This window comes from Anomalospiza imberbis, chromosome 1 (assembly GCF_031753505.1).
Source record: "Anomalospiza imberbis isolate Cuckoo-Finch-1a 21T00152 chromosome 1, ASM3175350v1, whole genome shotgun sequence".
NCBI classification, from domain to species: Eukaryota; Metazoa; Chordata; class Aves; order Passeriformes; family Viduidae; genus Anomalospiza; species Anomalospiza imberbis.
This window is the reverse complement of record NC_089681.1, coordinates 107,844,292-107,864,641: the sequence shown is the minus strand read 5'-3', so window position 1 is coordinate 107,864,641 and position 20,350 is coordinate 107,844,292. Positions and strand designations below refer to the sequence as shown.

Sequence of the window (20,350 nt, the reverse complement as noted above, 5' to 3'; positions counted from 1 at the left end):
TGATATCCAACGTGACAAAAGAAAATGGGGTTAAATGCAATGTCCCTTGACAATTTATGAGTTTATGAAGTGAGAAGGAATTTAAAAGAATACCAGGATAGTATTTATTTAATTTATCTACACTGTGACCTGTCAGTCAGTTCCAGCTGATGATGGACACTGACTGACAGTGCTTGTGCTGGCAAAAGAAAAGGAAACTTCCCCTAATAGCCATTAGTACAGTGTCTATGAAGTAATGCAGCAGCAGTCACAGATTTTGTGAAACAGCTTTGTCTCAGCATGAAATGGTTAATGGATTAGGATAGAACCTGGTATGACAAACTACGTACTGGTCTGGGGCAAGTGCACCACAATTTGTCTTGGTGCTGACTGGCTTTCTCTCTAGCAAACACAGTGCCTGATCTGTGTTTTTTGACAAGGGTAAGTGTTGAGTCTGTTGGCATTTTTCTGATTCTGTCAGCAGTTTAATTGGTTCAACTGTGATTAGCTCAAAGCTTCCACAGGTTAGTCTTCACAACATTTATTTTATAGTATTTAGTAAGAAATAGGAAGGTGTCAATGCATTTTTTTCCCAGTGTAAGAAATGTTTGCAAATCTTGGAAAAACCCATCAACAGTGTTTCCACTGTGATGGATTTCTTTATTTTTAGAAAGAGATTGTCCCCAGATCAGAGCGTAGCATATATGCGGCATCATCACTGTTTGCTCCTACTTTCGAAGAGAGAAGGAAAGAAAAATATAAAAAGTGAGATTTGATAAGAATACACGTTAATATTATAGAAATTTAATTGTATTGAAATTAAAACCTGAAGAGGAAAAAAAAACCTCAAGAGATGCTGGTAAGATCTTAAATAAAAGAACAAAACCACAGTTAGAGTAATTGGACTGTGAAATATTAATCTTCCTGATTTTTGTACAAGTGACTTACTCATAACTATTTATGAGTTTCTTAGCACTCAACTCCCCCTATCTCCCCCCGAAGACTTTGTGTTTTGTTTTTTTGCTTTAGGATGTTGTTATGTTGTTACTTTCATCACACCTCGCCCTTTCCCCCCCATTTATGGTACACTCCTTGCTGTCTAATCCTCCCAAAAAATGTCAGCTACTGCTGCTGGACTGATATCCCTCAGAACAGATTAAAGTGATGTGTGTTCCTCCAGGGCTCCCCAAATGCAAGTGGCATGTTTGCATGTGTCCTAAGCATGGCTTTTTGATAGGATCAGCAATGTGTAGAGCACTGTTTGATGTGCTAAGTGTTAAATATAGCACAAGACACAATTGTGATAGTGTTGATAAGAACTTAGGAAAAAAGGCCTTGATTATAAGATAATGAATTAACTTGGCATTTGGTATAGTACTATCCTGTGTTCCACTTTTTCAGAGAGCAATTAGAGTTTCACTAGGGGAAATTTAGCAAAGACATAAAAAACAAAAGGGATGCCGTTATAGTACTGTCTGGAAGTTGAATTAGATGCCTGTCTTGATGGAGAAGAATAAACTACTTTGGAAGAAGAGCCAGCAACAAGAAATTAGCACTGAACCCTAAGAGAGTAAATAATGATGGAGGCATATGCCTACTGGGAGAATGTGGTTCTTACTGTGTACTGCAGGAGGACAAGGTGTATGACCCTGTGGGTTCTCTGCTTGTTTTTCCTACCTCTGTCGAGGTTGGGATTGAAGGCGCTTGAGACGGTGTTTCACGTTCAGACTCAGATGTTTGTTGTTTCTTACCAGTGAAACAGCCTCACAGCCGTGAGTTCTGCAGTCTTTCATTAGCGAGGCACAAAATGGCCAACTAGCTCTTGTTACAAGGTCTTTTAAAACTAAACTATCCAATTAAGAAATGACACCTAGATTATTTTCCCTTTTAACCCAATAACTGATCCCTCGAAGCCCACAATGTGGACTTTCTGTCCGATCTCAAAACATCACCCAAACACATGAAGAAGAAGGAAGAAGAAGGGGAGGAAGAACAACCTGTCTCCACCCTAAAACCTCAGTCTTGCTTCATATTTATTTCTATATTCTAAAACCCCAAACTCTAAGTTTTCCATCCTATGATATTTCACACTTCCTAACCAACTACACACCTGTAATCCCAGTGATATTAATAAATTTTGGAACTCTTCTCCACAGCCTCAGGCCAAATGCAGAGCTCTCTTGCGAGTCTGTGCCTTTCAGTGCAGAAGTTTAAAATTCTCAGCATCCAGAATTCCAACATGACCCTGTCAGCATAGAGCTTCACCCCTATTTGCACCATTCCACAGTTTGAGACACAAGAAACATGGAAGAGATAAAATACTGAGCAGCTCTCCTTGGCAATTTTGGCTTGTTCTCTCAGATCCCTGCCCAGGAGTCAGGCTTATAAAACTTCCACCAGGTGGTTTTCCTAAATGTAGCAGCATTTTACTAACCTGGTTTGTGCATTTCTGAAGGTTTGGGAAATTGGGTGAAGAAGAGAGGAAATAAGGGCTGAGGTGGGAACTACTTGTAGTTATCACAATCTAGGACCTTGAGTATCAAACTGAAAACATGTGAATGGGAGAGAAATTTCAGTCACATTCAGCCTGTGACTCCTTCTCATTGTACTCAAGGAGTAAGAGACTGTCATGATCTTCACAGATTAAAAGATCTTTACCTCAGCTCTGGCATCTGGTGCACAGCTGGCAAGTTGTAAGGAGAGTGGAGATGGGAACACTGTGTACACTTTAGCCACTTAATATGAAAATCCCTTTATCCTTCAGTGCTGTAGATTAGAGGGTATTGGTAAAACCTGTATTTTCAGGTGATCTTTGTAGCCCAAGAAAACTCCTAGCCCAATACACCAAATTTGTATTGACTGTGGGAGTGGAAAAACACGAGGTGCAGTGGTAAAAGTGGTCTCTCTGAAAGGCTGGAAATAGGGAGATCAGAACTAGTTCATCTGCTCCCCAGAATATGCAGAAATCCAGACTTTTTGCTAAGCAAAAGGCCTCAATAGCTTGTTATGCGTAGATGAGTATTAAGGATGCCTGAACAGAAAAGCATCTGAAGGCATTCTCTTCTGTGCAGGGAAACAGTGTTTCAGCAGTTGTCAAACTAAGATTGAAACCAGTTTTAAGACAAATTAGTGATCTTCATGCACTGCTCTGAATCTGCGAAGTGAGGTAGTACAAACAAGTGCAGAAAAAAAAGAGAATCAGTTACCCAGCTAAGCAGAACACTGTTCTCCTAAGAAAAGCACTTTGCAGTGTGGGCTGTGTGTTCATTAGTCTTTGAAGTAAAAAAGGCTCTAAGACCAATGGATAAACCGTGGCTTATTCAATGAAATAGGTGTAATTTGAATTAAGAGGACAGGAAACAGAAGAAACAGAAACCCTCATCTATAGTGCCAAAAGAGAAAGTTTCTACCTGTCTTTGATAACTTGTAAAAGCACTGGTCCTCTGTTCATCAGGAGGGAGTGAGGTGAATCTAGGAACGTTGTCCTTCCATTTTCGTCTTTGCCTGTGCAGGCAACTAGAATAGATTTAGCCTCTACTCTACTGAGGAAGATATAAGGTGTTTGAACAGCAGGAAAAATTGTATTTATCTGTCACTTTAAGAAGGCAACAGAGCAAAGGGTAACCAGTCCAGCTGGACTTGCCTTTAAACTGCAAGGTTTAATCTCCTGAAATGGAAATTGGTGTGAGACAAGAGTAAGACGGTACAGTCCAATAACTAGGCTCATAGAAGCCCTTAGAGAAGAGCAGAGAGCTGCATTTTGGGGAGTCTGATAGATAGACTTGCTTATACAGGCTCTGTCTTGGAGCTCAAGCCAGCTATCAGATTTTCACCAGGGTCTGTTCTCTTTATTGTATGAAAAACAAGGGGGATTTTTTTAGCTTTGTGTTGAATACAATTGCCTGTTTTTATGGACTCCTTTCCATTGCTGCACCCAGAGGTTTAGAAATTTATTAGAGGAGAAGGCATTGTTCATGCAAATGTTGAAGAATTATGTTTAAACTTGCCATAACAAAACAATTTTTTTTTAAAGCAAACTATGTAAATTCATTTATAAAAGCTTCTAGAAAAATCTAATATTTATCTACATATTTTTTAACTTATTTGGAACTTGGAACTCCTAAAATGTTCATTGACAGAATTGGTTTTGATGATAGACATGTTGGATATCTATTAAGTATTTTTGCTTCTTTTGTACTTGTAAGCAATTAGTGATCTGCAACCACTCCCAAAAGAAAATGAAACTCAATCTGAATTCATTCACACAGTAGGAGTTCTCTTCTCCACAGGTGCTTATTACTATGTTACACATAACCGTAATAGCTGAGCCCCATCAGTTTTGACTTCTGAATAAATTCTGTCATTTGTTGCTCCCACTGTTATGTGTTAACCCCAACAGGCACTTTTTTTGGTGAGTTTGTATTTTGTTGCTTTTTTTATTTGCACACATATTCTATGTATACATTTCTGAATCCATTACATCTCCTCCTTGGGGAAGTAAGGACACACGAGTGCAGGTTCAGAGAGGGAGAGGCAGTGTTTTGTTGGAGGAAACAGTGTTACATGAGGAAGAAGGGGCAATGTTTGCAATGACTGGATGGTTTGACCTTCTTCTTAGAAATCACAGAATCACAGAATAATGAGATTGGAAGAGTCCTCTAAGATCATCAAGTCCAACCTATGCCCTAACACCTCAACTAGACTATAGCACAAAGTGCCATGTCCAGTCTTTTTTTAAACACATCCAGAGATGGTGATTCGGCCACTTCCCTGGGAAGACAATTCCAGTACTTTATTATTCTTTCAGTGAATTTTTTTTTTCCTAATATCCAACCTATACCTTCCCTCCACTGGTGGCTATTGCCTTTTTGGAAGTGAGTTTCATTTTGTGAGACAATCAGTTGTTGGCTGCTGCCCTTTCCTTAGAACATCCTTAAAATCTTCTTGCACCAAGTGATTTGAATGTTCTGAAAGTAAAGCCTGAGATTTTCAAATTTGGGTTGCCTTGAGGTTCACTTTGTATCTCCTGAATTCCAGTGCAACAAACTTTCTCAATGTGTTAACATTGATGCCTGCATTAATCATCCCACTCTGGGTGATCATCCAGCTGGAGTTAGGTCCAAGTAACGTTTTCTCAGTATTGCTGAGAGTAAATCAATGCCTACTTTTCACTTCAGCTAATTTTCCTCAAACTAGGCAAGCTGAATTGCCCACCAGAGTTATACAGCACTTCACTTTCATATGAAACCCATGTTTTGCTTCCAAGGAAAGAGTGTGGAGAGGAGCCTTTTGGCTTCAAATGACAAGTCTAGTTGACAGTCCCTTTTGCCATTTGACTCCTTATAGAATAGCCTTTGGCAGGGCAGTGTGCGAGAACCTTAATTTGTTGTAGCTGTCAGAGAGATGTGCATTGCTTTCTTTTCTGTTCTGCCTGCTTTCCTGGAAATGAGGTTTTTTCTGTCATGCTCTCTCTATGACAGGCTGTCCAACCCTATCCTATTTACTTTTTTAATCCGTTGGCCAATTTTAGTCCTGTTTAGCACTGAGGCAGATGCCTTAATGATATTGAGTTCTACCACTGTAATGAATACTGGCAGCCAGATAGAGGAGAGAGATGTAATTAATGCCTGTTCTGATGAAAAGATTTCAGCGTGTGCTCCGCTTTTTCTAGGTATCAAGCTTTATTAGCTCTGTTGTTAACAAAACTGCCTGGGTTTATATTGTAAGCATTATTGTAGCGCTTTAATTGGTGGCTTTGCCTCTGTGGTTTATCTTGCTATATCATGCATCAGAGCCCTAATGAGGGTTCAAAATGCCACTGAGCATGACAGGGTTGAGAGTGTGGGCTGATACTACCAAGCATCAGTGTTACTAATTCTGGGAGATACCAGAACTCCATAAGGACAAAAATCTCTTCTTTAATCACTCTCCCTGACTCTGACTCCTTAGCTGTTCTTGTTTTATGGAAGGGCCAGCATCTGCTGCCTGGGGTCTCCATCCTGAAGCAAAGATTGCAGCATCTTGGGCTGCCAAACACTTTTTCATGCCAGAAATTCTCCTTGAATCATAAAACCCTCACTTTCACCAGCTTTTGTCCTGGGACCTGGGGCTCCTGCCTGACCTTCTGTGCAGAAACAGTGCTGTGTCTTACCTCTGCTGCTTGCAGAGCAGCATGACTGCTGTGGGTGAAGGAGTGCCATGGAGACAGTTCACTTCCTTTCTTGTTCCATCAGAAAGATTGTCCATGTAGTACCATGGTAGGAGGGAATAATGGAGGTTAAGACAAACTAGTCTAGGCATCCCACTGGGATAGTTCCATCAGTTTGCCAGAAGAAGCCAGTTTGCTTGCATAATTCAGACATTTCATCTCTTACGTGATAATCTCTTACCTTTTGCATCTTGTACATTCTGTAAAAACGTGGCAGAACAAGCATGTTTTGCCATCTAGACAGAAAAAGAATCATAAAGAGTATTTACTTGGAATTGCGAAAAGTATCTTTCAGCACCTATAGTCTAATTTAGTCAAACCCTTGTACAGGGTTCGAGCAGCAAAAAAACACACGTTTTTACATTTTAAATTTATTAAAAAGCATATATTTTGAATAAACTTAAATGGGTTGTATATGCAAGTTCAAAAATTATATGGTTTAGATCACTGCTTTACTTGACTTTTAGATTTGAGGTTTAGAATTGACCTGTCAGATTTTCATAAAATAGGCTGGTTTTATTTTGAGTTATGAATCTGAGGCAGAAGTGGCAAATAAGGTGATATATAGCCCAGTAATGTGATTCTTCTTAAAATTCCAGGCTTGGCTCACAATGATGTTCATAGATGATCTTGGTTGAGTTCCTGAATAAGTATGCAATAAGTGTATTATTTTATTCGTGTAGCAAGATATTTAAACATTAATTTAGGAGTATGTCAGCATATCATGAATAAATACTCTTGCACCTTAGTCTGCTTTGTGGTACCTCTAAATTTTATTTAGACTTTTGTGTTACTCTAGTCTTATAAGTGTTTTTTATCAGCAATTGGAAATAGTAAGGTACTCACCACTAATTCTGAGAAATAGAGAGAATGAATGTAAGCATGTGCACACTGTTAAAAGCTTTTATTTTACTTGTTTTTCATTGATTCTTACTTTTTCTTCTCATAGGGTATGTTCTAATTGTACATGCCAGAAAATGTGTGATGAGTTTGCAGACCTGTCTACTTTTACAACTCTTCCTTCTGCATGCTTTTTTATTACTCCTATAATGGAATATATTGCCTAATTTGTAAATATCAAAAGCACTATAAAATGGGAGATAGCAATTTACTTAATACCATGCATGCACAATTTATTTCAGTTTTTTCAATAAGTGACCTTGTATGCTGGAATACAGGAGATTTTATGCAGAGTGCTTGCAAATACTTTCACAGTTAGCAGTTGTCTTAATATTGGTCCTAACTAGCAGAGAACCCAAATCTCTCTGAAATGAAGGATATCATTAATGTTGCTTGACATATTGGAGCTATTATGAATAATATGGCCCTATGGGTCAGAACAAAACAAACTTTTTGTTTTCAAAACTATTGGCCAGAAGGATTTTTTTTATTATGGTGCACCAGTCTTTTTGACTTCCATAAACTGATTTTTGATTTGTAAATGGTTCTGAGAGCAGCCCTGAATTTTCACATGGTCTCTATAGCTTAGCACAGCTGAAGTGCCTGGAGCAGCAACCTGGCTTTCCTTTTAGTTGTCTCTCTGGAACTGAGTAAATTTTGCTCGGGTTTGTGACTGAGGGAGAGAGTTTAAGTGGGTTGGCCATGGGTGGCTTAAGGGAACATAGGAATTTTTGCTTCCCAATTATAAATTTAGAATATGCATTTCTCATATTCATTTCACATCTGCAAAAGTTATTTGAAGAACATAACATGAATATGTGGAAAGAGGATGAAGATTTCCCATTGAAATTTTGTTTATGTTTTTGTTCTTTTCCTATTCATTCCAGTGAAATGAAGCAGAAGTTGGATGAAGAGGGTAACAAGTGCAGCATCCTTTCCAAGCAGCAGAAGTTCAATGAGCACTGCTGCATTCGCTGCTGTTCCCCTTTCACATTTCTTATCAACAGCAAACGACAGTGCCAAGACTGCAAGTACAACATCTGCAAGAGCTGCAGCACTTACCAGAAGAAGGAGAAGGCTTGGATATGCAGTGTCTGTCAGCAAGCAAGGTAAAAGCCTATTGTTCAGCAACTTGTGCAAGGCAGCTGTGGCCTGACCTGAGCTTTTCCGTGTATTTGTCAGTCATTAACTCTGGTGGGATAGGACATGAAGTACCTGTTTATGTAGAGGTCGATTTATTCCTAATGTGCCTGTTTTTTGTAGAGGTTAATCTGTTCTGAGAGTGTTTGGTTACCCGTAGAATTTTCCAGGCTTGTTTAGCTGGACTGATGTATCAGCAAGCAGTAACTGGGCATAGCTTGTGCAGGACTGGGATGTCCTGAAATACCTGGGTTACCAATGGAACCTGAGCACAGATGGTGGTAAGATAGTTAATAGTTTGGCAGCTAATCCCCTTGATGGGTCAGAAATGGAAGGAAGAATATTTGTGAATAGATTATCCAGCTGTGACTGTGTTTTAGAGTGCTTTTCTAAATGCCAGCTTATTGGTGGGGATGTCTTGAGCTTACTCTGGCAGGTAACCAAAGAAAATAGCAGTACAACCTGTTATAATTCATAACATCTGCTAAAGAATAGGCTGCCAGGCTTCTATTTGCAGAGGGTATCAGGGATTTACTATCTCACCCTTCTGATGGTAACAGAGTCCCAACATTTAAAGATTGCACCAGAAACACAAAGCAAAACACTTAACAGCAGCAGAGGGGCCATTCCTTGGATGTGACTGTGATAGTCCTTGTCTCCAAGTTCCAAAAGCAGCTGTAGCTTTAACTGTAGCAGGTGACATAGTCCTGACCGACGCCCTTTAACTCAGACAAGAAGGGTGAATGAAGTAACCCAATTCCTTATGGTTTAATTTTGACCACTGGTGACTAAAGCAGCTGAACATATGTGACAAGAATGGCTGTTTATCTTTCTCTTTAGTGGAGAACGCAGGATGAAGACAAGAGACAAGTCCCTTTGCAATGCTTTATGATACTCCTGTGCTCACCAAAGCCATACTATTCCCTCTTGTTTCCCATTAACACCCACCTGAAATCACAGAATCATTTGGTTGGAAGAGACCTTCAAGATCATCAATTCCAACCCATGCCCTAACACCTCAACTAAACCATAGCACTGAGTGCCACATCCAATCTTTTTGTAAACACATCTGAGGATGATGACTCCACCAACCTCCCTGGGCAGACAATTCCAGTACTTTGTCACTCTTTCTGTAAAAAACCTTTTCCTAATATCCAACCTGTATTTCCTTTGGTGCAGCTTAAGGTTGTGTCCTCTGGTTCTGTCAGTTGCTGCCTGGAGAAAGAGACCAATCCCCACCTGACTACGGCCACCTTTCAGGAAGTTGTAGAGAGTGATAAGATCACCTCTGAGTCTCCTTATCTCTAGGCTCAACAACCCCAGTTTCCTCAGTCGTTGCTCACAGGGCTTGTGTTCCAAGCCCCTCACCAGCCTCGCTGCCCTCCTCTGGACATGCTCAAGCATCTCAACATCCTTCCCAGACTGAGGAGCACAGAACTGGACCCAGCAATCAAGGCGTGGCCTCACCAGTGCCAACTACAGGGGAAGAAGGTCCTCCCTGGGCCTGCTGGCCACACTATTCTTGATACAGGCCAGGGTGCCATGAGCTTTCCTACAAGATCTGTGAATTAAGTTTGTGCCCTTTGACAGAGGTCCTTAAAATCCTAGGGGTCCCAGACAATGCCAATTTCCAAACATCACTCTTCTAAGGCAAAGGTGGTTGTGTTATTTGAAAATTATTAGTTATTATTAGTTATTATTAGTTAGAAGTTATTTGAAAACCTACAGAAATCCCCTTTTCTCTGGTGAGGAGGCAGATGAATGACAGGAGCATCTTTTCCACCAGCACAGAGGGCTGTGGAGCCAGTGCTTATTTCTGCCTTAGTCATTCAACCATTTCATATTACACCTCTTTCTTCCATTTAACCTGCGTTGACCTATATGGGCAGCAGAACAGCAGCCAGGTTTGTAGATGCTGATGAACTGCACTTAAAATACCTTTTGCTGACTCCACAGAAAATGTCTCAGAAGAATTTAATTTCAGAAGAAAAATCTGAAGCTATATCATAAAAATGCTATTTCTGACCCTTGAAGTCAGGGCTTTGCCTGTAACTCAGTTACAAACATTTTCTTTATTTATGAGCCCTGAGACACAGCTTGAGTTATTTTTCAGTGAATAAATTAAATAACGCTGTTGCTTATCATTTTATGTTCCAGTTTATTGGACTGTGCTAGTTAAAAATCCCTGTAGGTAGATCAGGGGTTAGTATTCCTCAGAGACTGGTGATGTATTTTGATTTGGTGGGGGCTTTTTTTGTGTTTATGGGGGAGGGGGTGGTGGTATAACTTTTTGGGGTTTAACTCTCGGTCAGTATTTCTTCCAGGGAAAATCACAACAGTATTTTTGAGTTCCTCTCATCTTCTCAGTGACTTATCCCTCAGGTGGACTGTGTTCTTCTGCCTCTCCCCAGCTCCTCTACTTGTGTCTTTTATTTTTAGGTTTGATAAGGCAGCACAGGTAGTGGAAATGGTTCTTGGTTTAGCTGTTATTTACCTGCACATCTTACTGCACAGTAGAAAGGGAGCTCTAGTGGGATAGAAATAACCGAAGACCATATTCTACACTCAAGAAAAGCTGACATGGTGAGTTAGTCTTTCAAGGCTTGACCCCAACAGAGATACCTGTTCTGTTGATCTTCATCTTCCAAGGCAGACATCTACATTAGCATTGAGCTGAGAGCAAAAATTCAGGTCACCATTTGAAACATAGAACATTTGTAGAAAATCAGTCAAAAAACTTAGTCTCTGCTTCTTCCAAAAGCAGAAAACTCATCAATAAGCCAGTGAAAACTTTGGTGTTTGAATTCCTTTAAAGCACATCTTCTGTTGCCATACATCTTTTAAAAGTTAGAACCTTCCTTAAATTTCCCAATTTCCCAGCACACATTCTGCAAATGCTTTTTGATTTAGATTTGTCTCTGAATACTATTATTAATGTTCCCAGGGGCTTTACCTCTCATGTATCTTTTTAGTCTGTAAGTACTCTTTGATAAAATTTTATAATACTAATTTCAAGTTTTTGATTTCTGTGTAGTGCTGTTCCGATTCTTGCGAAGCCTTGTGCAATGTCTCCTTGTTAGACACCTGTCAGACAATGAATTTAGGCAGCTTGCTGAGGTCTGTACTTTTTAAATCCTCTTGGTTAAGTAGATTCCAGGCACAGTTTCTTTGCCCTCTGGATTAATGCTTTTGATGCCAGACACAGAAGTTCTTTGCTCGTTTAGTAGGCATGCTTTCTATGTGTCTGAGTCCACTTTTCCATTCTCCAAGGAGCCATATCCCAGAACATCCTGCTTGTTGTATTCTGCTTTCTAGTTTAACACTTGTACTAATTTTTTTTTTTAAGTATAATCCATTAAAATGCATATTTTTACAGTTTTTTTTAAACTAATAATGTTTTACTCCTGGACTGATTAGTATGAGTATGTAGAGTCCAACGCAAAATAAGATGTACAAACACCTGGCTGTCCACCTCAGCCTTTCATGACTATCATGCATGAATTCCCCTGCATTCTTGATTCGCTTCTTCTGTCTCACCATCTGTATGTCAAAAGATTTCTGTCTCTGTTGTGAGTGGGAGCATGGGCACCTAATCCTTTCATGCCTTCACATCCATCTGTCCTGTGATTTTCTCACTTGTTCTCAAAACTCTTGCTCAGGTGGTGAGAGTTTATCACTTAGTGGACTCCTGCTTTGCTTTCTTGAGCCAGGCCATGGGTGAGAGGGTCTGCAGGAGGTCATTATTCTGCTTTATAAGAGCTGCTTTGTTGGTGGTGGTCCTTTGCTAGTAACAGTTTTTAAGAGACAGAGACCCAGACACTGGTCCTTTTCTCCTTTATGTCATTAACTAGTGAAAAGCACAGTCATGTTGCACATACCCAGACTTCCTGCAGTCAAAGTAGTGTTTTCGGTGGCTCAAACTGGGTCTCAAAAGTCATCACACTGGTTGCTTGCAGCACAGATTTATTTGAATATTTAAGATAACTGCTTTTTTTTTTTAACTTTGGTTTTCGTACACCCAATATAACTGCTACTTTTAAAAAGAAGAAAGCAAGGGTATAGCAATTATCTTCATCAGCTCTTCAATACAGAGTTATTGTTGAATGTTCCTTACATTTTATTTTGAATTTGTTGGAGTGCCTTGTTGAATATAACTGGACTGTAACAATTTGCATCAGTAGCAAATGTAATTGTCTTACTGGAATTTGATAATTAGACTACTTAGATATGCATTAGGGTTTTTTAATGCACATCAGAGTGAGATTTGATAAAATGCATTAAGGTCTAGTCTCCCTGCAGTACCCAGTACATTTTTCTGCAACTAGCATGTATTGGGATTAACACTAAAGTAGAAATGGAGCAATGTTTCTGATAAAATTAAAACTGCAACAGAAAATAAAAGTCTAGGCTCACTTAGCAGGCAGAACATTCTTCAAATAGAAAGGAGCTTTGCCAGCCTCAGGAATAATCCTAAATAAAACCTTTATATTTCATATGGGTTTTTTTGAGGGCTCTATAAAACAATGTAAAATGTTTTCATGTCAGCAGAACAAAGCATGTATTTGTGGAAACATGATAAAGTTGAAGTTAGCCTGCCAAAAGGTACATACTTTCTGTTTAGCTGATGCAAGTTTTAGTGTAAAACTCTTTACAGTCTCTACAGGGAAAAAGAGAAAAAAAGCACAAAATTTGACAAAACCTTGATACTTTACTTGAGGAAAAGTAGTATTTCTAGTTAATAACTGAACTTTGTCAGTGCATTTGGCTGTAACAAAAACAGTCATTTTCAGGACTTTCACTTAGTTGTGGAAAACTAATGAAGATATAATGCTGCTTAGCAATTTTGTTTTGCTTTCAAGCAGGCTCAACCATCTGGTAAAAGGAAGCTGAAATGTATTTTAGGTAGTCTGCCTCAGACACAGCTTGGAGCTTTGTGTATAGTTTTGTGACAGTTGCTATTTCTGCTCTTTGAGGTCCCTGTCTGACATTAGTGAGAACTTCTACAGAGCTTGGAAGGTGTGACATTGTCAAGTCAATGCCAGGAAATGTGTTTTTGCTTCTGAGAGCATAGAATTGTATAAGAACCTTCACTTGCTCTGTGGCATAGCACAGAAGTTAAAGTCTTAGTTCTACCATGTGCCTGTTGTCTTCATTTGACCCATATGCATCGTGTTTTGCTTTTTTGAAAGTTCTCTGAATGATCCCATTTGTATTGTACTTAAGGGATTTACTAATTTTAAGTAAATTGCAGTGAACATTATTTTTCTCAGCTGTATATACTTGTAGAAATTGTTGCAATTCCTTCCAAAAATGCATGCTGCTCTATTCAGTTTTTTTTCTTTCTCCTTGTCCTGCCACTGTCTCTCTGTTTTGTATCCTGTTGCTTGACCTTCTTGTCCTTACCATGCTTCAGCATCACACTGGATCACAGACACCATATCCTTTTTCTCACTGTACCTATGAAGAGCAAGGACAAGAGCTTTGATTTTGCACAGGGGCCAAGAACAGTCTTTGGTTTATTCAGTTGTTCCCTAACTGGAGGAGGAGAGAGAGAAATGTGCAAATTGGTTGCTTTGACATGTTGATCTCTGCTGGGTTTTTTGCTATACTGATCTGTCTTAATTATTTTGAAGTATGCATTGTGAAAAATGCAGTTTCTGCTAGACAGAATAAAGCTGAACTTGCGTAACATACAGCAGACTGCAATGCTGCACTTAGCTTTAAGAAAAGTATCTAAAAATGGAATTGAAGAGGAGAAAAGGAAAGAGAGGTCTATTAAAACAACTAAATACAAGTGCTGATTAGGCAATCTTTTCTAGCTTTAAGTAGCCTTGGAAGTGAATGTGTGGAAGACTAATCAGTGTTTTAGAAACTCTGGATCCCAGTTTTAGCTGTCAAGTGACCTTGGGGAAACTTGACGTGTCAAGTTTCCCCCTCTTCAGAATGGATTTGATGACCCTGAGCTCTTTGAGGTTAGTGGTTAGAAAGTTAAATGCTCTGGTTGTAAAGTGCTAAGTGTTATTAATGTACTGTTATTAGAGGAGTTTTGCTGCAGTCAGCATGCCTAAACCTATGTGGTTTTCAGTTGCACAGAAAGGTAAATGCTTGGATTTTTCTAGGGAATGAATGAGGGTAGAATACTGTGGTTTTATGTTCAGTGTTACTATATAAATGCTTGCCTGTGTTTGGCTTCACCTATCTTCAGCAAGTCATGGTAAGAAAGGCTATTAAACATTTTCCTTAGTAGTAATAAATATTACATAAATAGTGTGCAAAAATATTGGCACTGCTAACCTGGGAGGAGCTGGATATGAAAGGATGTAACGCAGTTTTTCCACATAGTAAGCAGCATACAAATTATAGGTTGGACTTACTTAGCCTTTCAGTTTTGCAAAGCTGAAGGACTGTCAGTGAGGGTGACAAATTAAAAGTTAACTAAAATTGCACAAGATTCTTTAAGTATGGGCACTTAATGTCACATGGGAACATCATGCCTTACAGTAGCTGAGATGGAAAATACTAAGTATCAAGCACGGTTTTGGAAGAACTTCCCTTGTGTCAGTTCTGCAACTGGAACTTCATGTGCTGCTCATTATAAAATGTATGTAATAAAGCAAGGAGCCGTGGTGTGGTTAACACTCTAGAGGTACCTCTAAGCAGAGCAGAGTGCCCTTTTACACAGACATATCACTGAACATTTTATTATCACTAATGAAAGATTGCTACCTGGTTTGATGTATGTTTGTTTCAGCATTTGGTAAGTCTTCATGCTTTCTTCTGTTGTATTTGTGCAGCCACCACGATTTAACAGTTTGCTGTGGTTAGCAAAGGGTTTCTTTTCTTGGTTAGAAAATTGGAAAACCTCTGGACTTGTAGCCACTGGCAGTGAATGGCAGTAACAAATGTGTCTTTCCTCTAGCTAGTGCAGTTTGTGGTATTATTCACCTAAAACATTCTTGTGTTGCCAAAGAAGTTAAAGTGAGAATTTAATTTGTCATTTTAAAAAAGATTGACCACATCAATAAATAAGCCACTCTATGTTCTTATTGTTCAGGCCCACCTTTCACATGAAATAGATACTGAAGCACTCACTACTTAAGTGTCTGCAGTAAGAATCTATGAGATCCTATATTCACATGTTCCATCCTGCTTCTGCAACTTGAGGGAAAAGGAAGGTAGAAAAAGCAATTGCCCTGTGTCTGACAAAAACAAGGTTTTCCAAACTTGTATGCTGAATTAAGTATTTAAATTTCTTGTACTTTTTTTGTAGTAGCATATCTTTTCTGCATGTAGGTTTTTGTGGAGTCTTCTTTCAGATAAGACCTACATGAATCTGGTTGGAGAGTTAATTGCTCTTCTTATATCTTCCACTCTCAGCTTTCAAAGTTTGACCCAAGATTTGTGGATCATGAAATAAATGGTAATGGTTACCTGTTAGCTGTTCTGGAAGTGTGTTTCATGCATTTTCCTTTCTTACATCCCACCTACATCTTTTGCTAGAGCTGTTCAGGCAGGCATCTTGTCCATTTTAGCCCAGGAGCTAACAGACATCTCTTTCATTTATCTTGTTTTCACAAGCAGGATCACGTTAACATCGTGGAAAAGCCATCTCTGACCTAAAGGTGTCTTTGAGTTTCCAACGGCATTTGTTTCAAGTTGTTTTATTCTTTTTTAAAATTTACTTTTGCAGAAACAGCTTAAAAAAATGAAGATTGAATTTTGACGTAGTGCCTAAATAAAAATTGCCTAAAACCAGAACACTTTTGTTTGCAGAAGTTGTGAACTCTTTGGAAGTGATGTTTGATCATAGCAAAAGAAAGCTTTTCTTTTCAGATTAGTATTGGATTTATAGTGCACTTGATAAATTGTTTTCATCAGAAAGGTGCTATAGTAAAAATGAAAATTCTTCACAGTAACTGGAAAATAATGAGGGCCAACATAAAAATAGTCATACCAAATATGTCTTCCATTCTCCTTATACCTCCATATCCCCCACCAAACTTTGAAACTTATGTACCTTTCTGGGAATCAGCATGGTGTGGCTCTACAGCTTGACTTTTGTATTTAGATGTTAGAAGCCAACTGGGAGTTGCTAACACTCTTTTGAAGGAGTTTTGTTAGACTCTTTTTTTGAGGGCTGTTCTGTGATGGAATAGCCAGTGCCTTCCTGAATGAACTCTTTTGCTTTGGGAAGGAATCTTTGTAAGGTAATGATGTGGGTGCAGCTGCTGGATATATAATACTGCCTGTCCTGATCTTTTTGATTTGAAATTTAATAGCTCTAAAGTTTGTTGTAATTTGGCAAGTGATGTTTCTGGGCAGTATGTGGGAGTCAGGTGCCCATACTGGTTCATTTTTGTTTCATCTCTGTTTCTGTCCATTTATGTGAAGATTTGTGGGGTGCTTCTCCAGGCCCCAGGCTGAAAGGGCCTTCCTTCTCTTCTTATTAAGGCCCCAAGAGAGAATTAATATTGAATGAAAATGTGTTCATCTAATTAGGAAATATTATTTCCCATGATCCTACACATTCTGAGGTTGTATGTGAGAATAATAGCGTAATGGGGACATCACGGTTCACATTGTTCTCAATTTGCTAAAGACAGATTTACTTTGTGTTGATGGTTTTTCCTGGCTGCCAATGTAGGGGCTTGTAGAATAGTGCCTGGAGTCTGGAACCTTGAATAAATGCTTGTGAAATAGAGAAAACCTGTATAAAGAATGGTAGAAATTGCATCTAGAGTCACAGTTGTAATCTTGTCTCTGATGTGTTTGCAGGACTTCATAACCTAGGGGGTTTCTTGAGCTCTCTGTATCTCAGGTAGTTGCAACTGTCAAAAGCACTTTCAAACTCAAGCAAGATAAAAAGGGAATTAATATCTGTTAGTAGCAAAAAAACCCATTATGATGACTTGACCCAGTCCTGCAAACTCACCAGTAGCCAGGCCTGTCAGTGGTGACAGAGCATACTTTCAATCAAACATGCTTTTGGAGACTGTCCTGAGGGGAATACACTGTAGAGTGCTGTACTGAGAAGTGTGAATGCAGCTCCATTGTGAGCTACATTTGGAAATGACCCTGCCTCCTGTGCTTCAGAAATTCTGAGCCATTCATTTTCAGGGGGGAAGTAGTTCTCTTGCATGTTCTAAAAAACCCCACATTACAACTGGTGCCTTTCAGTTTTTGGCATTGTGACCTATCACAAAATACCTTCTTGTATTTTGCATCTAGGATCCAAGGGCTGTTGGATGTAGGGGAATTTAAGGCTAATATTCTGGAATATGTCTGTACCAACATTGCTTTCTGAAACTCCTCTGAGTTATGACCACTCACACAGAAAACATACTTAACTAATGTCTCTGTTAGTCACATAGTGTGGCAACAATGGTTATTCTTCTCATCATGGAAATTATAATTAGAAATTGAATATTCTTGACAGACACCAGCTTTCAAAGCAATCTTACGTAGGGTTTGGGTAGAGAGGGTTGGTTTTGAGACGTGTGAAAGCATACTTTACTGAGTACATTCTGTGCAGTGCATTTAAATACCGTATTCTCTACTTTTAAAGTGTTGCAATTGCTATCAAAGAAGGTGGTTCTGGCAAGAGAAACAGCAACAGAGTAGAGTGAAAGGAGATTGACAGGAAAAGTATAAGGAGGAGGGTGGGGGAAATAGCACAATTGTAGTTTAAAAATTAGTCACGTAATGTGTCATTGTAATTCCCAACTGGCAATTAAACAGCACATATCTGCATAAAGGATTAGTAACACTAGAGGGTAATGTTCAGGATCCTGAACAGCACTTCCAATATATAATTTGCAAATGGCTTGATGGATACCTGCCTCACACACTCCACAAGCTACCACATTCCAGTGCTTAATATAATTAGAAAACACAGACTTCAAGCTTTATAGGTAGCTGGCTATAACTTTACAATGTGTTGCATTAATAGACTTAAGGAAAAAAAAAAATTAAAAATGGGACAGCCAGCTGGAAAAATTACACTGTTTATTACTCCTCAGGTATCAGGGTTCTGTGCCAGCCACCAGGGCTGTAGTGACTGAGGCTCCAGCAAGTTCCTCTCTGGTGATGAGAGAGGTCCAAGGTGAAACACAGCAAGTGATTCACAGCAGTTTCTGCAGGGCTTGCAAAGGCAGCAAGCAAGAGCCTGAGAAAAATGCAGAGGTAAATTCAAAACAATGCACATTGAGCTTTCTGTAAGGATATCACTTTTGTGATACCTTCTTTTTTAGTGACAGCTCACTTTTGATAGGATTAATGGATATCGAATAAGCTTGTCAGGTGATCAGCATGGACTAGCTACAATAACAGCATCTAGAGTAATCTGAATGTGAAAAATATTGAGGGAGTTTCGGGACAGAAACCCTCTTTGATCTCAGACAGCCAGGACTTCAGCCTTGCAGGCTTTATCTAAATCTGCTGACTTTCAAAGGGATACAGAGCATTGTGCTAAATGAGCATATATGTCACCTCTGGAAGGCTTGCTCCAAGTTTGGCAGTGTCCTTCCCACAGCTGCCATTGCTCAGATGCATCAGTTACTGATATTAGGGCATCATGTGAGAAAATTACTGCCTCAGAATTCTGAAGGTCAGCTTTCTTTCAGATGATCTCTGTCTAAAGCCAGCTGTGTTATACTTTGCATGCCCCAGGTCCTTTTTGGTGAAATATAATAGTTAATGATGGTAATGCCTTTATGTTTAAGTGTAGAGCTTCTTGGGAAAGCACCTCCTCTAAATTCAGCTCAAATCTCAGGCACAGAGCAACTGATGGGTTCTACCAGAATGTAAATGCAGATCAGCACTGCTTCTGAACTCTCTTATTTTATAAAACAGTGTGTGGTTTAGCCTTTTCATGGGCTTTGTTAGCTCCTGTCACACAAAGATTCTACTTCACTCGGTTCACGTGTACCACTGCAGTTACTAAAGGTCACATTGAAAAGTTGCCACTGCAGCATTGCTTAAGCCAAAAAATGTTGTCAGAATTACTTTGTAAAATAAAAAGTGAATGTATGCCTTCACACTGTTGAGACCAGACAATGACTTCTGAATTGTGTTGAATCTCATGAACTGTCTGATATTTGCACAATTTTCATTTACGTTGTGAAGGCATCATTGTGTTTTTCAAAATTATTTGGACACTTCAGTTTTCCTGGATGGTTGCTGATGCATTCTGTGCATTTCAAATGTCTTTGAATGGTTTATGAAGGGCAGAAGAACTTCAACATAACTTTGATGTATATTTAAAGGTAGAAAATTAATACACAGATTCTGCTATGGAGGAAAAGAGTGTTTCTTCCATCTCTCTACATATCTTATATCACAGATACATATAAGGACTTATAGATTTTTTTATAGGACATGAAGGGAGGAAGTATTTTTATTATTCTGTAGGTGACAGAATTCAGGTGAGGAAGTAGAAGGTGGACCTGGATTCTCCTCCCAGCTCAGAAGGTGCTCACCATCTGGTGTTGAGTAGGTCACTCTGGCTTTCCCTGTTTTTCTCCATTATGAGAGAAATGCAACCCTTACCTTGATAAAGCTCATGTGAACATTATATATATTATTCATATTTATATATATATATATATATATATATTGATATATATATTTATATTACATATATTTTTTATTATAGATATTTTATTTTTTTTTTTACTTGCTTTCGTACAGACCTGGAGTTTAAATAAAAACCATGGATGTGACAGGGTCCATATGGGAAATCAGGGTTTTGGAAAGCTTCAGGCTCTGATAAACTTACTGTGTCTTGGATGATGAACAACACATACGCCATCCACTTAACTAGGTCATACATTTCAAAACTTTTCTCTTTCTGCATCCTCTGTAAAGATCAGTCCAGAGCCTCATCTCATCTATCAGAAGGAGAGTATCACCAGTCTACTTTTCTCTATTGTCCTTATTGTGTGCTGTGTGTTCTGTGCCTCACTTTCGCCAGAGTTTGAAGAAGGGCTTTCCTAGGCAGAAGAGCATGTTACTTCATTTTACACACAAGGTAGGTCCATGTTCAGCAAGGCATCAAGATGGCTCAGATTTTGCTGCCTTGTGTGCTGTAACTTGGGAAAACAGTAGAATGGTGGGGACACAGAG

At 39.1% G+C, this 20,350-nt stretch overlaps 1 protein-coding gene across 6 annotated transcripts in view; it reads left to right on the top strand.

The window, feature by feature from the left end:
• MYRIP (myosin VIIA and Rab interacting protein) overlaps positions 1-20,350 on the top strand; it is a 207,020-nt gene that overhangs the window by 87,126 nt on the left and 99,544 nt on the right. For all 6 annotated transcript variants that reach the window (XM_068204646.1, XM_068204655.1, XM_068204620.1 and 3 more), the window contains exon 3: positions 7,975-8,196. In XM_068204646.1, coding sequence (XP_068060747.1) covers positions 7,975-8,196 — 222 coding nt within the window. The remainder of the gene's footprint in view (positions 1-7,974; positions 8,197-20,350) is intronic.